Raw genomic sequence first — 19,854 nt, 5'->3', positions numbered from 1 at the left:
CGCACTGGCGTGGCGGCGCTGGCACCGGGTGGTTACGTCGGCCACACCAGTCCCTCCCTGCCCTATCTACGAAGCCGATACCTTACTAGGCTTGAACGCGAAGCACTGGGCGAAGGAAGCGTGAGCTAGGACGCCACAGTAAGGCCAGTCCACGACGGTGGAGCTCCTGCACTAAAACGACGACGTTCCGATGAGCTACAACAACACCGGAGGACTTAGGGTAGCGAGTGAGCTCAAGGAACTCGTCATGATCATAGACAACACAGTGGTTCGACCGGAGACAACCCAAGCCGAGCTAGCCGCGTGTGCGCGGACGATGCGGCGGTGCACGGGCGGTGGCAAGGCTTCGTCAGGGATGGCTAGGAGGTGGAAGCAATTAGGCAAAGGTGCGTAGGGTGATTAGCAGGTGGAGGCGAAGCTGGCGGTGCAACGAATTGGACGCGAGCAGCACTGAAGTGGGGCTTTGCCGTCGACGCGTGCCACGACGGTCTTAACGACTCGGCGGGAGGAAAACTCCAAATTAGAACATGGCATAGTTCGGATCATGATGCGATGGGGTCGAGCGGCTGGCTGACTACACCACGAAGCTATGGACGGAGTTAATTGGGCTGAGGCGGCTTCACCAGGTTGAATTGCAAGCGCGGGACCGGCGACCAAGGCGACAGAGGAACAGGGGACGACCGACATGACTTGGCGTGACGTTGCCGTGGCAGGACGCGGCTATCAATCGGTGCACAAACATATACGGCTACAGGGCGATGGGGAAATGACCAACGTGCTCAGGATGGTGGGTCGCATGGCCATAAATCGCAAACCGACGACGGCGGCTTGGCCCTACGCGTCGCAGCGGATGTCCTCGGTCTGAGGAGGCAGCAGCGCAGCATCGTCGAGCGCCAATGTGATGGCAAGGCAGTCGGGGCAAGGCGACGTGCGGGCAATGCCAAATGTGGCCACGCGCGCACGGTACCGCCAGAGGGGTGCGAGGCGGCAGAGCGGCTAGGCAGACGCGATGGTGGTGGTAGAGCGCACATGGCGACTTCGCACAAGCGACCACGGCTAGTAGCAGCGTAGTGACGCGATGCGCGGGCGATAAAGCGGTGGCAGCTGGCTGGCCAGAGCAGCGGGCCCACGACGACGGCGGTGGTGGCCGAGCGGCCAGGTCGAGCGTGGCATGCTCGTGCGTGTGCGTGCGTGGCGTGCCGGGGCGCAGCAACGGCGGCGCGGCCTGCAGCGCGGAGCCAGCGGCAGGACCGGCTAGTGTGGTGGCCTGTGTGCGGCGTGCACGTTGGACAGCGGGCGCGGCGACACCGAGTGCCGGCGCAGTGATCGCGCCCAGACGTTGCAACCGTGTCGTGCACGCTTTTTAAAGCTGCTCAGAAATCTAACTCGATGATCTAGTAGCTAAACTAACTATTTAACGCTCGAGATGGTATATCAAACTACTAAAATAAACCCTAAGACCATGCCACTACTTAACCCGATTCTCCTATAAAAATACCCAAACTTAGCTTCGTCGACCCATTTTCTGACTTAAGAAAATAACTAAGTTTTTGTTCGGATTCGCGTCAACTTCGGTTTCCAAGCTATTAAGTAAGCTATCTAGCGAATCCCATTCTCGACCGCAAGTATTTTAGCGCCGCCTACGAAGTTTGTACTACAAACTTTACTAAAGTGCTGGGTATGCGTTCTATAACATTTTCGTTTAATAAAAATTCGTTTAGAATTTTAAGCGATATAATGCGACATAAAATATAACATTCGTTTCGTGTTTCCGATAAACGTTTCAAGTCACATGAATTTATTTACACATTATATTTCATACACTATCACATAAACATGATGCAAATACAGTGTTTTAACAAAAGATTGTACAGTGTAACACCGAGGGTGTTACATCATCCAAAATATTTTCTGAGAGAATAATCCGTATTCGAAGTGTTTCACGAAAGTTTGGATCCCTACCAAACATACCCTTATCTCTATCACAACTATAAGCCTATGTAGTTTGTTCCAAGTTGACTTTTTTTTTTGCTTTGACCGTCATCACCATATCGAATGATGCATACATTGATAGCACTACACTAACATTATTAGATTTATCATGAATAATGCTTTCAATAAATATACTCATTTTAATTCAAGACAATATACTTTTATAGATATTATTAGACAAAATTTGAAAAGGTAGACCTAGAACAAACTAGATGAACTTATATTTATGATAGAAGAAAACATCAATCTACTATGAGTACCTGTACCTTATATATCATAAGTGTGTGATGGGCATATATTCACTCATATGGAAGTTTCGTGCATGGTGATGGGCATATATTCACTCATATGGAAGTTTCGTGTACTAGCATGCACGCCTCAATGCGTTAGTCCGATGCATCGATTGAGCCAAAACACCCCATCATCAAATCAGTCCATCACATAATTTGTAAGATACGTGAACCTGTATAAAATCACATAGGACCGTAGACCGTATGTAATCAATCATTTAGATATAAACTGTACGATATACATGTCGATGAGTAGTACTGTTTACATGCTGCATAAGCAGTGACAACACTATTTTCTCAAACAATTTTTGAATTTGAGGGCAAGAATGGTGTGAAAACCGACATCAACATATCATGTGCAAACTAGCCAATCTGTACAAATTTAGAAACTATCCATTAGAATCACTAGATACTGATTTAATGGATGAGGTGAGGAAGCTTAAGCGTAAAAAAACATGACGGCGGGTGGAGGACTTAAACGCAAAAAAATCTTCCCCTCTGATCCTATTCAATAGATCAGCCTCTAGTAATCCTGGGCAGTTTGCATACATTGTCCCGACCGAAAGCGTAGACTCGAGTCGTTTAACCGCCAAAACGGACCGCAGCGGTGATGGGTATCTAAAGTGGACCGAATTGCAATTATGCAATTCTCATTGATCTCAAGGGAGGAAACTGCAAAATTTAGGGTTTGTTCGCCTCTCTTCCAGGCACACCCACGCCGTCGGCTCCTCCCCTCCCCACCTCCACCTCTCCCCGCGAAGAATCGGCGGCGGCGGCGAGCGCCTTCCCTTGTCGAAGTCCACCCGGCTGTAGAGCAGGTCAACTCGACTCCTCGTTCCCCACTGATCGATTTGGCAAAACCTTGTCTAATTGCAACCAATAGGGTTGGTTTGATGCGTATGCTTCTGTTCAAACTCGCAGAGCCTCGTTGCTGAGGAGGGGACATGGCGGGCATGGGCGATATGCCGATGAGGCCGGCGCGGCCGGGCCCGCCGATGCAGCACCGCGGGCCGCCGCCGATGGCGCGCCTCCGCCCCGAACCAATCGACCGCGAGAAGGTCAGTGCTTTACCCCTGCCCCCCTTGCTCCCGGTGTCAGTCTTCTAAGTTCTAGTAACTCATGGGATTCCCCTTATGGTCGATTGCGATTTCACAAGTAGGTGAACACAGATATGCAACTCCACAGCATTAGGTTAGGTCTTGCTTGCGTCCAGAGGAATGTGAATGCTGACTAATTTTACTGATAACATTTTCTTTTGTGTGCAGACCTGTCCTCTGCTGCTCAGGGTTTTCACAAGGGTAAGCATGCTTATCTGTCCCTACGAATTTATTTATTGGTTACCTGTGCTGATTAGCACTTTATTTTAGTGTGTTGAGTGGGACTTGAGAGTCTGTAGTATTGATTCACTTGTTTGTGTTACTGCTGCAACTTTTAAGTCGATTTTGTTGTACCTATGGTGCATGGTGGAATCAGCAGAAAGCTTTTCATCACCAAACTATGCTTTTTTTAAATGCAGTTTACTTACACTGGAATTTATTTAGAAGTCTATGCTTTAAGATGGTTGCATAGCTAACAGTATAATTATTTGATTGTGAAATTGCATAATCAGTGAAGTTTTAGTGAAACACAGACCTTAGTTAATTAGTGGCAGAATAGCCGTTTTGGTCCCTGAACTATTACTCGAGGCTCACTTTCATCCCTGAAGTTTCAAAATGGCTATTTTAGTTCTCAAACTCTACTTTTGGGCTCACTTTCATCCTAGAACTATGAAGATGATCATTTCAGTCCTCAAACTTTGCATTTTGGACTCAATTTGATCCATAAACTATCAAAGCGCATTTCGGTCTTTAAACTTTATCTTCAACTCAACTTTGTCTATAAATAAAACTTTATATTTTAGGCACAATTTCATCCATGAATTACAAAATGCATTTTGGCTCAACTATAATAATATAGGGTTATAGGTCCAGCACCACCCACGTTTTGAGATGGACGGTTATTGTTAGGTACTATTGTCCCTAGTGTCGTCCCAGCTAGCGAATAGGATAGCAGACTTTCAACATTTATATTCATATTCTAAGATGCATATAGATATAAATATTCTTAAATATGAACTATTTTTAGCCTATGGATAAAAAATATTATTTTATACACTAATTATTTTTAGTTGAGCCTAACTCTAGAAGTAGCTAAGGAAAAAATTATAGATTTGCTATTATTTCATTATATATCCATGTATTCTTAGGGAATAAATAGCGTTCCAAGCAACTGTAATTGCTCCCACAAAAATCATTTAATCGGATATATATATAAACAGTACCATTATAAGGTAACATAACAGCTTGGGATTATTAATGGCCACTAAAGAGTTTTTTATGAATATTATATGTTCTATCTCCAATCGCTGGTGGTGTTGGAGATGAACAGGTGCAACAGTGCAACGTTCCACGTAGGACGATAGACAAAGTTCAGTTGAAAAATAAAAGTTTAAAGTCTGAAATACATTTTGATAATTTACGGATCAAGTTGAGCCCAAAATGCAAAGTTTGAGGACTGAAATGATCATCTTCATAGTTCTGGGATGAAATTGAGCCTAAAAGTAGAGTTTGAGGACTAATACGGCCTTTTTGAAAGTTTGGGGATGAAAGTGAGCCTTGAGTAATAGTTCAGGGAATAATACGGCTATTCTGCCTTAATTAGTTTCATAAAGGGGAAGAAACATAATCCGGTCTACCTGTTCTGGAATGATTCTGGAAAAAGTTATTTGATGGTGGAACCAATGAATAACCAGCGATGTTTTAGTTAAAAAGCACAAGGCCCTAGTTAGTTACTGTCATAGCGGGGAACAAACATAATCCGGTCTACCTGTTTTGGGATGATTCTGGAAAAAGTTAACATGCTTAAATCAAGGGATAAAATGTTTTCTTATTGACAGGCCTGCACTTTATATTTAATTATTTATAGAGTTGTTGAGTGTAGTAATACATCTTAGCCATCCACTGCTCCAGGATTTGTGCTTTTGGTGTTCTGTTAGCACATTTCTAGTGTCAGTTCTTATTTAGCTGGCCTGAAGGTTTACTGGGTCAGTGGGAGCTCTTCAATGGAAATTGTTTTGCCTATTTAGATTCTAGGTGGGCCACTTGTCATTCCTAACCCCTTAGAAAGCACAGTGGTAATCTCATGATACATTAGAATCTAGAAGCTGGGAATACTTTTTATGTGGGTGATTTGCACAGATGTACCATTAAGAGTGCTACATATATTGTGCACATCTTATCTTACAAGTCTTGCAGTAGATTTTGATAATAAAACACCATTTACTGCAGAAAGTTGATCGTTGTTACTGTTTTCAGGTTGCTGGTCACCATCAAAATGAAGAGTTTACTGTGAGAGGGAAGGAACCAAAGGATGAAGTTCAGATTTACACATGGAAGGATGCCACTCTCCGCGAGCTCACTGATCTTGTAAGTCCTTTCTACAGACTTACTTGCCTGTGCCACTTTAAGGGGAAAAAAAAGATGTTTATTTATACCTTGAGGAAAGTAGGATTTTGTGTCTCATAATAACATACCTTTGGGTTTGAGCAATGGCTAGTGGGGCCTGAGCGTGCATGTCAATAACATGTTAAATCTTATCAGTGCATTATGATTGTTTTTTCAGGTGAAAGAGGTTGCTCTTCCAGCAAGGAAAAGGAACGCGAGGCTTTCTTTTGCATTTGTATACCCAGACAAGAATGGTCGTTTTGTTGTCAGACAGGTAAAACCGTAAGAATTTTGGCCTCCACCTCACCTTGCTTCGCTGAGCAAACTAGCCTTGCCAGGCAAGATGGATGCTTTGTTCGTTTCCCTGTGTGGGCAAGGTTACTAGGTTCTGTTTGGTTTCCTAGTTAAAAACATGGTTTTGCTGGCAAGCTTTTTGGTTTAACTGCTTGGTACTCTTGCTCATGGAGATACACTCACCAAATTGCCTTATAGGTGAGATTTGCCTCCATCCATCTAAATGAACACAAACTGCTTGAAAATTTGCAGAACACGTACCATACCAAGTCATATATACAATACAAGACAAGAGAGCCATCACAAGTATTACCATCTACACAATCTTCCACATGTCATACACCGAAAATACACCGTGCCATATATTGTTTCATACGTCCAAAATGCATATTATGACTTGTATACATTATGCCCTATATAGTCCATATGGCCAAAATGTATACCGTGCATCTTTAATTTCAAAGTGCCAAAATACACAGTATGTCATAGTGCTTCCATGCTTTTAAAAGCTAACTTTTTGTTTTGTTTTGCGAAGGTAAACTAGTCAGTCACTACCATGAGCATTAACCAAAGTTATATAAAGAGTTTAATTTAATCCATAGGATAGTGATCCATCACCCACCGTGCCACCCACTATTTGATGCTTTCCTCCGGCTGCCCCTCAATGCTAGCAATCCTAACATTTTCAGCAAGATAAGTCTGCAAATCAAGGAGCACTAGCAAAAGATACTCCATGTATCGATGATCCTGTAAATTCCCTTATTTGGGTCAGTGACGTGAGTGAAGCGCATAGACTCAGACTTGTTCGTAGCACCAGTGACGTCTTGAACCATGGCATAATCATTCTTTTTGTTCTTCTAGTAATCTTCAGCCTTCCCCTTAGGACTACCTGGTATAGTATCAGAATCATAGTGCTGAGAAGGATCATTGACATCTACTTGTTCTTGACTCTTACTCCCATTGCCATTGGAATCATCGTCCTGTCTTGGTGGGTGTTTTCCTGTGAAGATAAACTTCATGTCATCATAGAAGGCAATTGGAGCATTGTTGCACTTGGCTCTATTGTTGCCATTCATATAATATTATGTCATTATTACTTATTAGTCACCAGTGTGTAATTAAAAACCTGTATCTAACGAAACATTTTAGACAGATATACTTAGATTTTGTCTTCACAACCTCTATTTCATCATGGATTATTTCACAACGTCTATTCCACTTGCAGACTTTGCATCTACAATTACCTTCCATTCTCCCTTGAGCTTGTGGTACTTGTTGCAGACTTGTTTCCCTGTGAAGTTAGAAACTATGTTTTTTGTTAATTCTTTGTGCACAGCGCTCATGATGCATCTCCCTTAGAATCAACGCCTTCCCATTCTTCTGTATTTTCTGTTTGAAATAGAGACCTTCCACTTTCTGGGGCTGCCACATCACACAGTTCTCAGTCGTCTCCTACACATGACAACTCAGAATTTGCATGATTATTAGGAACAGTACTGCAACTAATATTTAAAACATTATTTCTCAAAGCACACATAGCTGAAAGTTCTTTTTACATTAGTCTAGATGCAGGTACAATTGCCACTTTTTTTTTAAAAAAAGATATTCAAAATTCTGATGTAAAATGAGCTTATGCAGTTAAAATGCTAAAATATTAAGCCCCCCTAGGTGTAATGCTGATGTGTTGGCTTATCATTATGACCTTAGGCCCGTTGAATCTATCGCTTGTTTCTCTTAACTATGTTGTCTTAATTAGTAGCATGTTGAACTATTTGCTACTTTTGCCATGAAACAATTATTTGGGTCATGAGCTGTTGAACTATTATTTGCTACTTTAGCTCTTCACAACCTCTATTACATTAGTAGCATGTTGAACTATGTTGTCTTAACTGTGTTCTTAGGTTTACACACCTAACACATGGCATGAGCTGAATGCATTAACAAAACTCGAGGCCCTATCCATTGTCTGTTAAAGCAAGTTTACTGTTAACATCATGATGGTCATGAACTTTTTCTGAAATGCTGGCCATTACTTTGTTCGTTCATTCAAATGGCCGTCTACTGTCCTACTTGCGTAAATTTCTGAAATGCTGCCCATTACTTTGTACATTGTTGGCTGTTGCCCTTTCATAACCTGTCTTGTTGAACGTTTGAAGGTGGGTTCGACCTTCGCGTATGGTCATGGAAGAGGTGATGATGCCAAAACTCTTGCAGAGCTCGGATTCCAGGTATGTACGAATGCCGTATTGTGCTACTTCGGATTACGTTTTTGGTCAGTGCACAAAATATTTATCTGTGCTGCCTTGTTCTGCAGATTGGTGATTACTTGAGCGTTGCAATCATGTAGACAGTGCCCACAACGAATTTCAGCGACTGCACCGGATGTAACTGCTGTGATGTCAAAAGGCTTTAGTTGCAACAATCAAGGCATGAATCCCTCTTAGCACTGGGAAGTGGAACCGAAATTTTCTGTAATACTGGTAGTATCAAATTTACCTAGACATTTCGAACGAGCAAGGAGTCTGGTATGGTTGCCTGTATTATATCTGTGGTGCCTGAAGTTTCCAAATCTGGACAACGTGCGTTTTCAATTGAGAATGTTAAGTTGGGTTGACTGATATTCCAAGTCAGCATGTACACCGACACAGAATCCGGTGACATGATCATAACAGTTGCAACGTAGTCTTAACTTTCTTGGCCAGCATAAGGTTTGAGATGAAATTAAGATAAATGGATATGGATATGGTTACAGTTATTCTCAGATTACAATTGCTAGCCGAGCATGTACAAGAAAAGCGTCTGATCCAATGCATGAGCGGACAGAGTCTGCTCTCTTCCGTATGAAACCAAAGAACCAGTATGAAACCAAAGAAGAAAGAACCAAAGGATGAATAGTAGCTACGACTTCAAAGCAGAAAATTAAAAATTCAAACATCTGTTTGATTTTAAATGACACATGCTGTGAAAAGCCGAAAACCGTTGGCAAAAGAAGCTGCTGCTTGGCAATCACATAAATCTACTGAAACCACTTGTGTTAATTTTCTTCGTATGCCTTTCTTCTCGATATCTCTTCACAAGGGCTAGCTACACAATCTTAAGCTTGTGATTTGAACGATTTCTTTGCATAATAATTCAAGCTTGTAGATTCAACTAACTATTCTTCATGATTCAAAAGTAATTGACGCTTTGCATACATTCCTCGGCATTGGTCCAATGCCTATTCACTTCTTATTCTGCACGTCACAACTGTCAATAAGGCCTTCTCTGCTGATCATCTTGCTCATTCATTTTTTTTATTTCTGGATATTTAATATATTTACAAAGCATCATTTGTATGCTGGTGTCAACTAATAAAGAGAGACATATCATGAAACAAGGATTTTCATGGAAAATAGCTTCAAAGTAGCAGCATCCTCGAATAGTCTTCAAGGACAAGGAGCCTCTTTTCCTTGTCGTACAAGTACATGACACTGATCATCCTTGCAGCATTCAAGCAGATCCGCGTGAAGCTGGCGGAGAAGGTCCTCCTACAGAAACACTCCCTGTTGAGCTCCTCCCACTCTCTTGCAATCAAGCTACGCATATATGCTTCAACATCGTTGGGGGTACATCTAGGGTTCTCCATGAGGTAGAAGTCCCTGTATGACCCATCAAATCCTTCCTGTGCTTCATCCTGCAAACGATTGTTGACTGTTCGAGTGTTTTCTACTAAATTTGCAGAACTATTGGGTTTGGAAATCTTAATATGGAAATGGCAAAAACATTTAAGAGCTGTATATTCAGCTAACCTCGGTGCTGCCCATGTCATCCCAAAGTCGCAGAATCTTGGCTGGGCAAGAGATGACAGAAGGAATGTGGTCAATGAGTGCTTCAATACTTTGATCATACCCTAGCAGCACAAGTAGGTGTACAAATGCAAGTGGCACTCCTGAAGTGACAACACCATTTCTTAGGTAGTCCTCTGCAGTAGGAACCTGATCTGTTGCTAACCATTTTGCCTCAACCATGAATCCATCAAACAACACTACCCACTGCATAGAATGGTGGAAAAGGTTTCCTATGTTAGTGATTGTTATTAAGTGTGGTCCAATTATCATAGTTGCAATAAGTTTCATTGTGAAAAAATATAGCAAGTTTTTAACCAATTTTTTCTAGAAATGCACAAGTTTTTAACCAATGAAGTTGAAATTTCAGCAATATAGGACATCATTCCTAGATGGAGGTACAGTGTTTTTTAAATCGATTACTGTTTATGAAGATCCATTTGAGAAGTATAAGAAAAGGCAATTTGGTAACATACTGCTTTCTTGAGATGATTGACAAGGCTCAGTCCATGCTCCTTTTCAGCCATATCTGCGATCTCATTCGTAATGGTGTAAAGAGCCATGAAGCATGATCTCATGCAACTAGGCAGTGAATTAGCAGCTGCAGTATTCCACCTACAATTGCATTTTATCATTATGTAAATCAGTTACAGCGTGCCAACAACTATTAATACCAAAATCTAAAAAAAATGTGCATATGCATGTGTACTTGACAACTACTTTATATCATTTAATTTACTGTGCAAGTTTGAGACTATTGTTCTAAGCTTGCATTTTGATTGCCTTAGTGAAGAGTGAGAGCTCCTCTAGTGTGCCAATAAGGTCAAATATGTCATCCACAACATAGACAAGCGAGATTATTTTTGTGATCTCAACTCGGTATCTGAGAAGGAACATCCTTGGAGGGCTGTCATGGACCACATGTACCATTTCAGCACCTTCTGGTCTCTCGGCACTGATATTTGTTGAGCTAATCCTAGGTCCATCCACCATCTACATCACATAAACAAAATCTTTCACAATTATGATTAATGAAAAGCATATCACCACTTTAATTTCTCTTAGATAAACAAAGGTAGAATATCATTTTCTAAACACTTTTACATAGTTGGTCTAGCACAAAAGCATACATGCCTGTGATTAACTAGAAATAGGGCACTCATTTACATACCTTTTAATCTCTTGCATTTCTTTCTGATGCAGCATTTTGTTTTGCTGAAACTCTGCAGCTGCTAATCTCTCCACTGCAGTGTCTCTGGTCGGCAGGCTCTGCAGGTAGCTGAGGTGATGCCTGGCTTTGTACTGCATCAGGCTCAGGTGGTAAGGGTGGTCCAAGGACTGCCTCACATACTCTGCAAGGCTTGGTTCCAGGTACCTAATGGCAGATGCAAGGTGCTTGCTTGAGAACTCTTTTGCCTTGTACAGCAACACCCACTACGGGATACTGATTAATTACCGAGTGTGATAAACACTCGGCAAATATGGAGAAACACTCGGTAAATTGTTTACCGAGTGCCACACTCGGTAAACATGACTCGGTAAACAACGACTCGGTAAAGTTAGTTTACCGAGTGTCAACTAACGGGGCACTCGGAGAATAAATCTTACCGAGTGCTAAGCCGGCACTCGGTAAACAACTACAACGTGACGGTCGTCAGTCCCCAAGCTTGCCGTTAACGGCGTCGTTTACCGAGTGTTAGACATAGCACTCGGTAAACAGATAACCATTTTCATGATTAAAACAATTCCGCAAATATTTTTCCCTAATATAGTTTACCGAGTGTACCAGTAACACTCGGTAAACATGTAACTCGTTAACCGAGTGTTCCACTCGGTAAAAAATGGCACATATATCCGAGTGGGGTCGTGGCACTCGGTAAAAAATGGCACCACTCGGCAAAATTAACAGAATCAGAACCAATTTGGTTCTGTTTTCTGTTTTACCGAGTGTAACACTCGGTAAACATGACCATTACCGAGTGTAACACTCGGTAAAACTTGTCCACACTATTTTTTTTGTTTGTTTCAGTGCATATCCAGCCACAATTAACAACAATTATAACAGAATATCACAGTTACCAACAGATAGACAATATATATCACATATATGTCCACAAATGTCACATCCACTCATTATAACCAACATATAGCTACAACAAATGTCACAAGCACAATGCAAAGTCCACAAACACCATCAACAGAGCGTGCGGCTGGGCTCGCTTGCAGGACTGGCGGCAGCGTCGCTTTTTTTTCTTTGACGAAAGAGCGTGCGGCGGAGGTGAAGTGTGCGCTAGGGTGGGGAATTGGGCTGAGCGCCCAGGCGGGGATAGAGATAGGCGCTGTGTTGGCGGGCTGGACAAAAAAATTCTGACAGGTGGGTTCATATAAAACCAACAAAATAAATTGATAGAGAATGATTTTAGAAAATTTGAGGAAAAAATCATCAGATTTGGAGTTAGTATGAGAAAGAAAAACTAGTTACAAAGTTGACCCACAGATTAAAAAAAGAAATCACACTGTTTACTATGATTACGTAAGGATCATCTAGAACAGTGTGATTTCTCTTTTTAATCTGTAGGTAAACTTTGTAACTAGTTGTTCTCCCTCATACTAACTCTAAATGTGATGTTTTTTTTTCTAAAAATTTCTAAAATCATGCTTCAGCATTTAAGTTTGATCAAACTCGGATGTAACAATGTTTTACACATTTTAAAATTTGAAATTTGAAATTTGATAAGTTCAAACCAAATTTTCAAACCCTAAATGATTTCAGATGTAAAAGTGATGAATACAAAAGTTGTTCAACTCATCAAGATCTACAACTTTTATTTTGGTTATCTTGTCATTTGACAAAATTTGAACCTTTCAAATTTGAAATTTTAAAACATGATAAGTTCGAACCAAAATTTGGGACCCAAAATGATTTCAACATAAAAAGTGATGAATACCAAAGTTGTTCAACTCATTAATTTCTACAACTTTTATTTTAGTCATCTTGTCATTTGACAAAATTTGAACCTTTCAAATTTGAAATTTTGAAAAACAACAAGTTCGAACCAAAATTTGAGAAATAGTAAAGTACTTTTTTATTTGTGCATGTAGAGTACAGAGTACTTTTTTACAAGAGTTACATGTAGAGTACAGAGTACTTTTTTAGAGGAGAAAGTACTCTGTACTCTGTACTAGAGGTTGGCCCTAGTAAAAAAACTAGTAGTATTAGAGGAGAAAGTACTCTGTACTCTACATGTAACTCTTATATGACTAGGAAAAACTACACATGATGGGTTATGGTGGCCTGGTGGGACATGTCTGAGTGGGTGCGAGTTGGTTGTTGCTATCTTTTCATAGGTTTGGGCTTGACCAACTCCTATGAGGCCTCTTAAAAGTAAATAAACTAGTGGGATAAGATGGATAAGTACTCTGAAAGTTGGCCCTAGTAAAAAAAACTAGTAGTATTAGAGGAGAAAGTACTCTGTACTCTACATGTAACTCTTAGATGACTAGGAAAAACTACACATGATGGGTTATGGTGGTCTAATGGGACATGTCTGAGTGGGTGCGAGTTGGTCATCGCTATGTTTTCATAGGTTTGGGCTTGACCAACTCCTATGAGATCTCTTAAAAGTAAATAAACTAGTGGGATAAGATGGATAAGTACTCTGCAGCCTATGTAGATCTCTCAAATGTAAGGGAACTAGTGGAATGAGAGGGAAAGGTGTGCAGCGGCAGGAGCGGGCACGACCGGAACTCTAGCGATGGCAGTGGAGGGGCATGTCTGAGTTCGGCCAAAATAAACTTTGTAGATCTTGATAAGTTATGAAATTTTATAGTTGGCAACATTTTGATTTGAAATCATCTTGTCATGCAAAAACGACGTTTGAATTTGAAAATTTTAAAATTTGAATTTTTCAAAAGACCTCGGATGGAAAAACTTCCTAAATGAAAATTATAGATCTGCAAAAGTTATGAAACTATGTAGTTGACAACTTTTTGATTTGAAATCATCTTATCATGCAAAACTACGTTTGAATCTCTCAAATTTAAAATTCAAATTTTTCAAACGACCTCGGATGGAAAAACTTACTAAATGAAAATTGTAGATCTCAAAAAGTTTTGAAACTTTGTAGTTGACCACTTTTTGATTTGAATTCATTTAGGGCCTCAAACAAGCAATTCCGTTTTTTCAATGGTACACAGGTCATTTTGAACTTTTATAATGGCACATAGTGTTTACCGAGTGTTGTGAACTTACACTCGGTAAAAGATAGTGTTTACCGAGTGTTGTGAACTTACACTCGGTAAAACTTTATTATTACCGAGTGCAAATACTTCTACACTCGGCAAACATGTCATGCCGTGATGCCGTTTGGCGCACGGTTGGTACACTAGGAGACGTGGCAGCTCAATACCGAGTGTCTCTTTTTACCGAGTGCGCCCCTTCGGTAAAATTGTAGTTCTACCGAGTGTTTGAGGTTACCGAGTGTTCGGACTCGGTAAAGATGTCTACTACCGGGTGTTTATGTTTTCCGAGTGTTGACACTCGGTAATAAAATGTTTTCCGAGTGTCCCGACTTTTGACACTCGGTAATTGTCTGGGCACTCGGTAACTGCACAGTCTCCGGTAGTGACCTCTCCTCCAATATCCAGGTGAGACATGTCATGCAGACTCAGGAGCCCTCTGATGTCCTTGCTAAGAGGAAGCTTGAACTCGCCGTCGCTGCCGGTGAACCTCCATAGAACATCACCTGCCGCACATCGATTGATGGTAGAAACCATTTATACTTTGGACATATGAACATATGTATCCTTTCTAATTTCCAAAATGATATAACATCGTATATATATGTTTGAGAGTACTAGCTAGCAATACGATTCTCTCTACATGTAAGTATATATCCACTGACATGCTGAGACATCATGGCCGGCCTCTCTCATGAGCCTGAAAGCAAGGGTTGCATCGAAGAGATCATCTCTGTGGAGGAGATCCATGCAAGCACTCATCATGGCGCTCTCGATCTCTTCCTCAAAGTAGTGGTCGACGCAGAGGCGCTTGAGGTTATCGATGGTGACCATCATCTCCCGGTCGTCCTTCTGACGTTGATGGAGAATCTTTTGTACTTCCGTCAGGCCCTCCTACAGGTGTATGTTTCATGGAGAGTAGTGAGCATTAGAGGTTACGTTTCATTGAGAAATCTATATATAATCATGAAAAGTAATGGATATATATGGCTTGCTAAGCTATACCTGGAGGTCAAAATCTTCACGTACTCAGCGGAGTGTTGGAAACCGCCGCCGCAGGGCGGATGAAATTGCCACGGCGGCGGCCTCGCCGGCCGTTTCCAGCTGCTGCCGCCGGCCAAGCTAGCTGAAAGGAGAAGGTGCTCCACGGAGGAGAAGGAAAAGGTGCGTGAAGTAAAGTACTATGTACATATATACAACTTAAGCAGAAAACAAGCAAGATAAGTCGGCGTATATATTTATGTATATATATCTTGTTTGTGAGCAGTTCGTTGCTGCCTGTGATCAGTTGTGAGCATAAAATTCAAGGTGACTGCATGCCCTACAATTTATAAGGAGAGAGAGAGAGAGAGAGAGAGAGAGAGAGAGAGAGAGAGAGAGAGAGAGAGAGAGAGAGAGAGAGAGGAGCATATACGGTGTTTTCTGTGGTGGTGTTGCATGCAGCTTCCGAAGCCAGCATCAAACTGCAGTCCAAATGGTGTGGAGTTAGTAGCACTACCGGAGACGGCTTCTTTGTCGAGTGTCCCAGACTTTACCGAGTGCTTTTTATCGGACACTAGGTAAAGAGGTTGTTTGCCGAGTGCAAGAGAGAAAGCACTCGGTAAAAAACTAGCACTCGACAAAGAGGTGGTTTGCCGAGTGCCGAGTACTCGGCAAACAATAACACTCGGCAAACCAGAACACTCGGCAAAGGGACGTCTCCGTTAACGGCCGGCAGCCGCTGTTAATCCTTTGCCGAGTGTCTTCTCCTGATACTCGGCAAAGAGGCTCCTTTGCCGAGTGTCATTTTTTGACACTCGGTAAACCATATTTTTTTTTACTTTTGACCTCCAAACATTTTCTGCAGTCCTCATACAATACCTGGTACTCCATGTTCCAATGTGGCACATTTCTCGGATTTTTTCTATATTTCTTTAATTTATTTCATTTAATTGAATTTTCTTGGATAATTAAAATTATAACGGCTAGTCATTCGAATAATGAAAAAATGAATGGAAAAATGATATTCATGTTATTTAGTATAATGTGAGGCCGTATCCAGGAACAGACCACAAATTTCGAACATCTTGTTCACGAAACATGACCACAAACTTGTGGTCGAGTTGTTTTTAAATTCTATAAAAAGCAAACGAAGTCCGAAAATCATGAAACTTGTCAAGATGTCAAGATATCATATGTGGAGGCTGTGATAAAAAATTGAGAAGGTTTCGCGCAAGTTGTCACGTACGATGCTTGCAAACCGAAGAATCTCCGAAGAAGTTTCATGATTTCGTGAAGAGGCCGACGAGGTGGTAAGCATCGTACATGACAAACTTGCGCGAAACCTCCTCAATTTTTTTTATCACAGCCTCCACATATGATATCTTGACATCTCTATAAGTTTCATAATTTTCAGACTTCGTTTGCTTTTTATATAATTTAAAAACAACTCGACCGCAAGTTCGTGGTCATGTTTCGTGAACAAGATGTTCGAAATTGGTGGTCTGTTCCTAGATACGGCCTCACATTATACTAAATAACATAAATATCATTTTTCCATTCATTTTTTTCATTATTCGACTAACTAGTAGTTATAATTTGAATTATCCAAGAAAATCCAATTAAATGAAATAAATTAAAGAAATATAGAAAAAGTCCAAGAAATGTGCCACATTAGAACATGGAGTACCAGATATTTTACGAGGACTGCAAAAAAAGTTTGGAGGTCAAAAATAAAAAAAATATATGGTTTGCCGAGTGTCAAAAAAATGACACTCGGCAAAGGAGCCTCTTTGCCGAGTGTCAGGATGGCTGTCACTCGACAAGGATTTTTTAATTTTTTTTTAAAAAACCCTCTTTGCCGAGTGCCATGCCAAGTGGCACTTGGCAAAGAATTAAAAAAAAATTAAAAAAACCTTTGTCGAGTGCCAGATCGGGGGCACTCGCAAAGGGGGGATTTAACCCCGTCGTCTGGGCCGGCCCACACACACCGCACACACGCACGCGCCAGCGCCGCCGCCGCCACCGCCCGTGCCAGCGCCAGCGCCACCCCTGCCCGCCTCCCGCGCTAGCGCCGTCACTGCCCGCGTGGCCGCGCGCCCGCGCCAGTGCCGCCCCTGCCCGTGCGCCCACGCCAGCGCCACGCCGCCGGAGGAGGAGAAAGAGAGGAGGAGGAGGAGAGGAGAGGAGGAAGAAGGAGGAAGAGAAGGAGGCCGCCGAAGCAACGGCGCCTTCGCCCTCGCGCGCTCATGCAGCGGCGCCGCAGCAACGCCGCCGGGGTGCGGGGCGGCCCCACAGTAGCGGCGACCCGCATCTGGCCATCTCGGTCACCATTCTGCAGTGGTGAGCTCCTATGCCATCTCCGCCTGATGGATGTGGATGCATGAATAGATTAAGATGTCCTGGTTAGGGTGCCTTCGTGGACGCTGGTTATGGTGCATAGTTGCAAATCTAAGGTTTAGCATGGATGGATTGTGGATGCATGGATTGATGTTTGTCATAAATTAATATAGCTTATGGAATATATTAGTAATGGGATATAGATCCTGAATTTGTAATTCCTGATCCTTGCTTATCCTGATTACGTTGCTAGGTGTTCCTTACATAATCTTGTGCATGTCGGCCATCGTGCCGTTCATATATATATGCATGTCGGCCATCGTGCCGTTGGTTTTCTTGTAGGTTTTGAAAACCTCATCGTGCAAGGGAGGTGCTGCCGAAATTTTGTATTGACAATTTTATGTTTCTTTTTTTGCAGAGAAGAGCCCGTCGGAGCGGAGCCGGAGTTGTAACAACCCGGGTTTTTGGAGAAGCCAAAAATACAAACTTTTTAAAAATTTTCCTGCAATATGTGGAGCATGTAGATGCTAGGTCAAACAAAGAACAATTTATAAATAAATTGTTGTATGCATATAGAATTACTTGTAGGAGTTTGCCGGAGATCTTTTGTTGGTTTAGTGTTTTGAGTTGGAGAGCACAAGTCCGTAGCAAATCCTTTTGATCCCTTCTAGATTATCTTAAGAACCCCTTTTCCTCTCTCTCTCAATTCATCTTCTTGCTTTTGAACCTCATTCGAATCCTAGGATCTAATTCATAAAATCAATCGACCTTCCTTGTAAATCAATGCCCATCGAAGCCAACCCTTGGCATTGGATTCCGAGACCCGTAGTAGACCCTAGAGACCCTTGGATATTACCCAAGTGGGCCCACACCTAAGCTAATCAAGTTTAGCATATAAACACTTGATTATGGAATTAATCAAACAATATCTAAAATGGAAAAGAGTAAAGGAAAATAGGGAAAGCCATTTCGGCCCAAGGAGCCAAGTCAGCCCGCTCACCTCACCTTGGCCCACGAAAGCAGCAGGCCTAGCCAGCCTCTCCTCCCGTCTGGCCATGGCCCAGCCTGCCCCACCAGCGCCTTGGCCCAACCGGCGCAGTCAGCCGGCCGGCCCAGCAAGCCACGGCCTAGCCTGGCCAGCAGCCCCAGCCCCAACCCAAGGGCAGTGCCCTGGCCTCCAGCCGCCACCGCTCGCTCGGACATGCGCGCATGCGCCCTGCACGCGCACCGCATGCCCCTTCTGGAACCCTAGGCCAAGCGCGCCGTGACCTGCTCCCACGCCGCCACCGCTCGGGTGGCAAAGCACACACCCGCGCTTCACCAGCTCCGCACCCCCCGCTCGATGCGCGCCGCGTGGGTAGGAAGCACGGACCCCGAGGATCGCCGCCATCCGTGACCCCCCGGCAGCCCTAGCTGGCGCGCTATAAGTACCCTGACATCCGGCACCTCTCCCGAACTCCCTCTCCCGGCCGCCACAGAGCCCTACCTCCTCTACCTCGTTCTCCCTTCCTCCGCACCCACCAATGACGCCGCGACGGGAGCCCAAGAAGCCAACGCAACCACGGCGTGATGCCGAGCAAGCACGCACGGCGAGCCACCTTGCCATCGACACCGCGCCATCGTACCCCGTCGCCGAGCCACGCCGTTCGGAGCCCGCACGTCGTGACCCCGCTCTGGCTCGGCGTCAACCGCGACATCTCCTCGATGCCGCTCCGTGCTCACCGGTGAGTAGCGTCGTTGCCAAAGCTCCCATTTTTCCCCCTTTCCCTGTCGTCGTCCTTGACTGAGATCGGCCCTCGTGCCGTGATTTGTGTTCCCATGGAAGCCGGACCTCCTCTGCTTCACCCCCTACCGCAACTGCACGGCGACGACGACCCAGCGCGCTCGGGGAAGTCACAGCCGCAGCAGCGACCCCGTCACAGCCTCACCCAGCTCTCCTCTACACCAAGCCGCTCCACTCCGCGACACCGAGACCCACGTGGACAAAGGACGCACGAACCCACGCAGACACCTTCACCACACCAGCGCGCACGACTGCCTGCGTTGGGCCCGACCGGCACCGTGCGATCTGTCGCTGACGAGCCCTCCGGTGAGCTGTCCACCCTAAAAGCCCTCGCCTTTACTCGTTGCCTCGATAGCCTGCCTGTTTTGGCCCTCGACGCCGGCTCTATTTGCCACGCTCGCATAGCACGGTGTCTCTACCGCTGGTGGCCACACACGACCGCCACACGGCCGGGATGCCATACGCACACACACCGGCCCCAAGAAGACCAAGGTGGTGCCTTTCATGGCCACCGCTCGGACACAGGCCCAACCTGGACGTAGCACATGCCATGACGGCATCCTTGGTTTGCATGCGCGTCACCCTAGCATTCCATGAGCCAAAGCCTCGCCTTTCAGCCCTTGGTTGCCATT

General features: G+C 43.7%; 1 protein-coding gene and 1 pseudogene across 1 annotated transcript; one reads left to right on the top strand and one right to left on the bottom strand.

The window, feature by feature from the left end:
* Window positions 1-2,936: 2,936 nt before the first annotated feature.
* LOC136470964 (histone deacetylase complex subunit SAP18-like) lies at window positions 2,937-8,823 on the top strand. Its single transcript, XM_066468695.1, has 7 exons — window positions 2,937-3,100; window positions 3,204-3,340; window positions 3,548-3,580; window positions 5,636-5,746; window positions 5,943-6,038; window positions 8,215-8,286; window positions 8,373-8,823. Exons 2-7 carry the CDS (start codon window positions 3,227-3,229, stop codon window positions 8,403-8,405), a joined length of 459 nt encoding a protein of 152 aa, XP_066324792.1. The 5' UTR covers window positions 2,937-3,100; window positions 3,204-3,226; the 3' UTR covers window positions 8,406-8,823.
* Window positions 8,824-9,455: 632 nt separating this feature from the next.
* LOC136468469 (terpene synthase 2, chloroplastic-like) lies at window positions 9,456-18,496 on the bottom strand (annotated as a pseudogene).
* Between the last annotated feature and the right edge of the window lie 1,358 nt (window positions 18,497-19,854).

Source organism: Miscanthus floridulus, chromosome 8 (genome assembly GCF_019320115.1).
Source record: "Miscanthus floridulus cultivar M001 chromosome 8, ASM1932011v1, whole genome shotgun sequence".
NCBI classification, from domain to species: domain Eukaryota; kingdom Viridiplantae; phylum Streptophyta; class Magnoliopsida; order Poales; family Poaceae; genus Miscanthus; species Miscanthus floridulus.
This window is presented reverse-complemented; position numbering and strand designations above follow the sequence as displayed.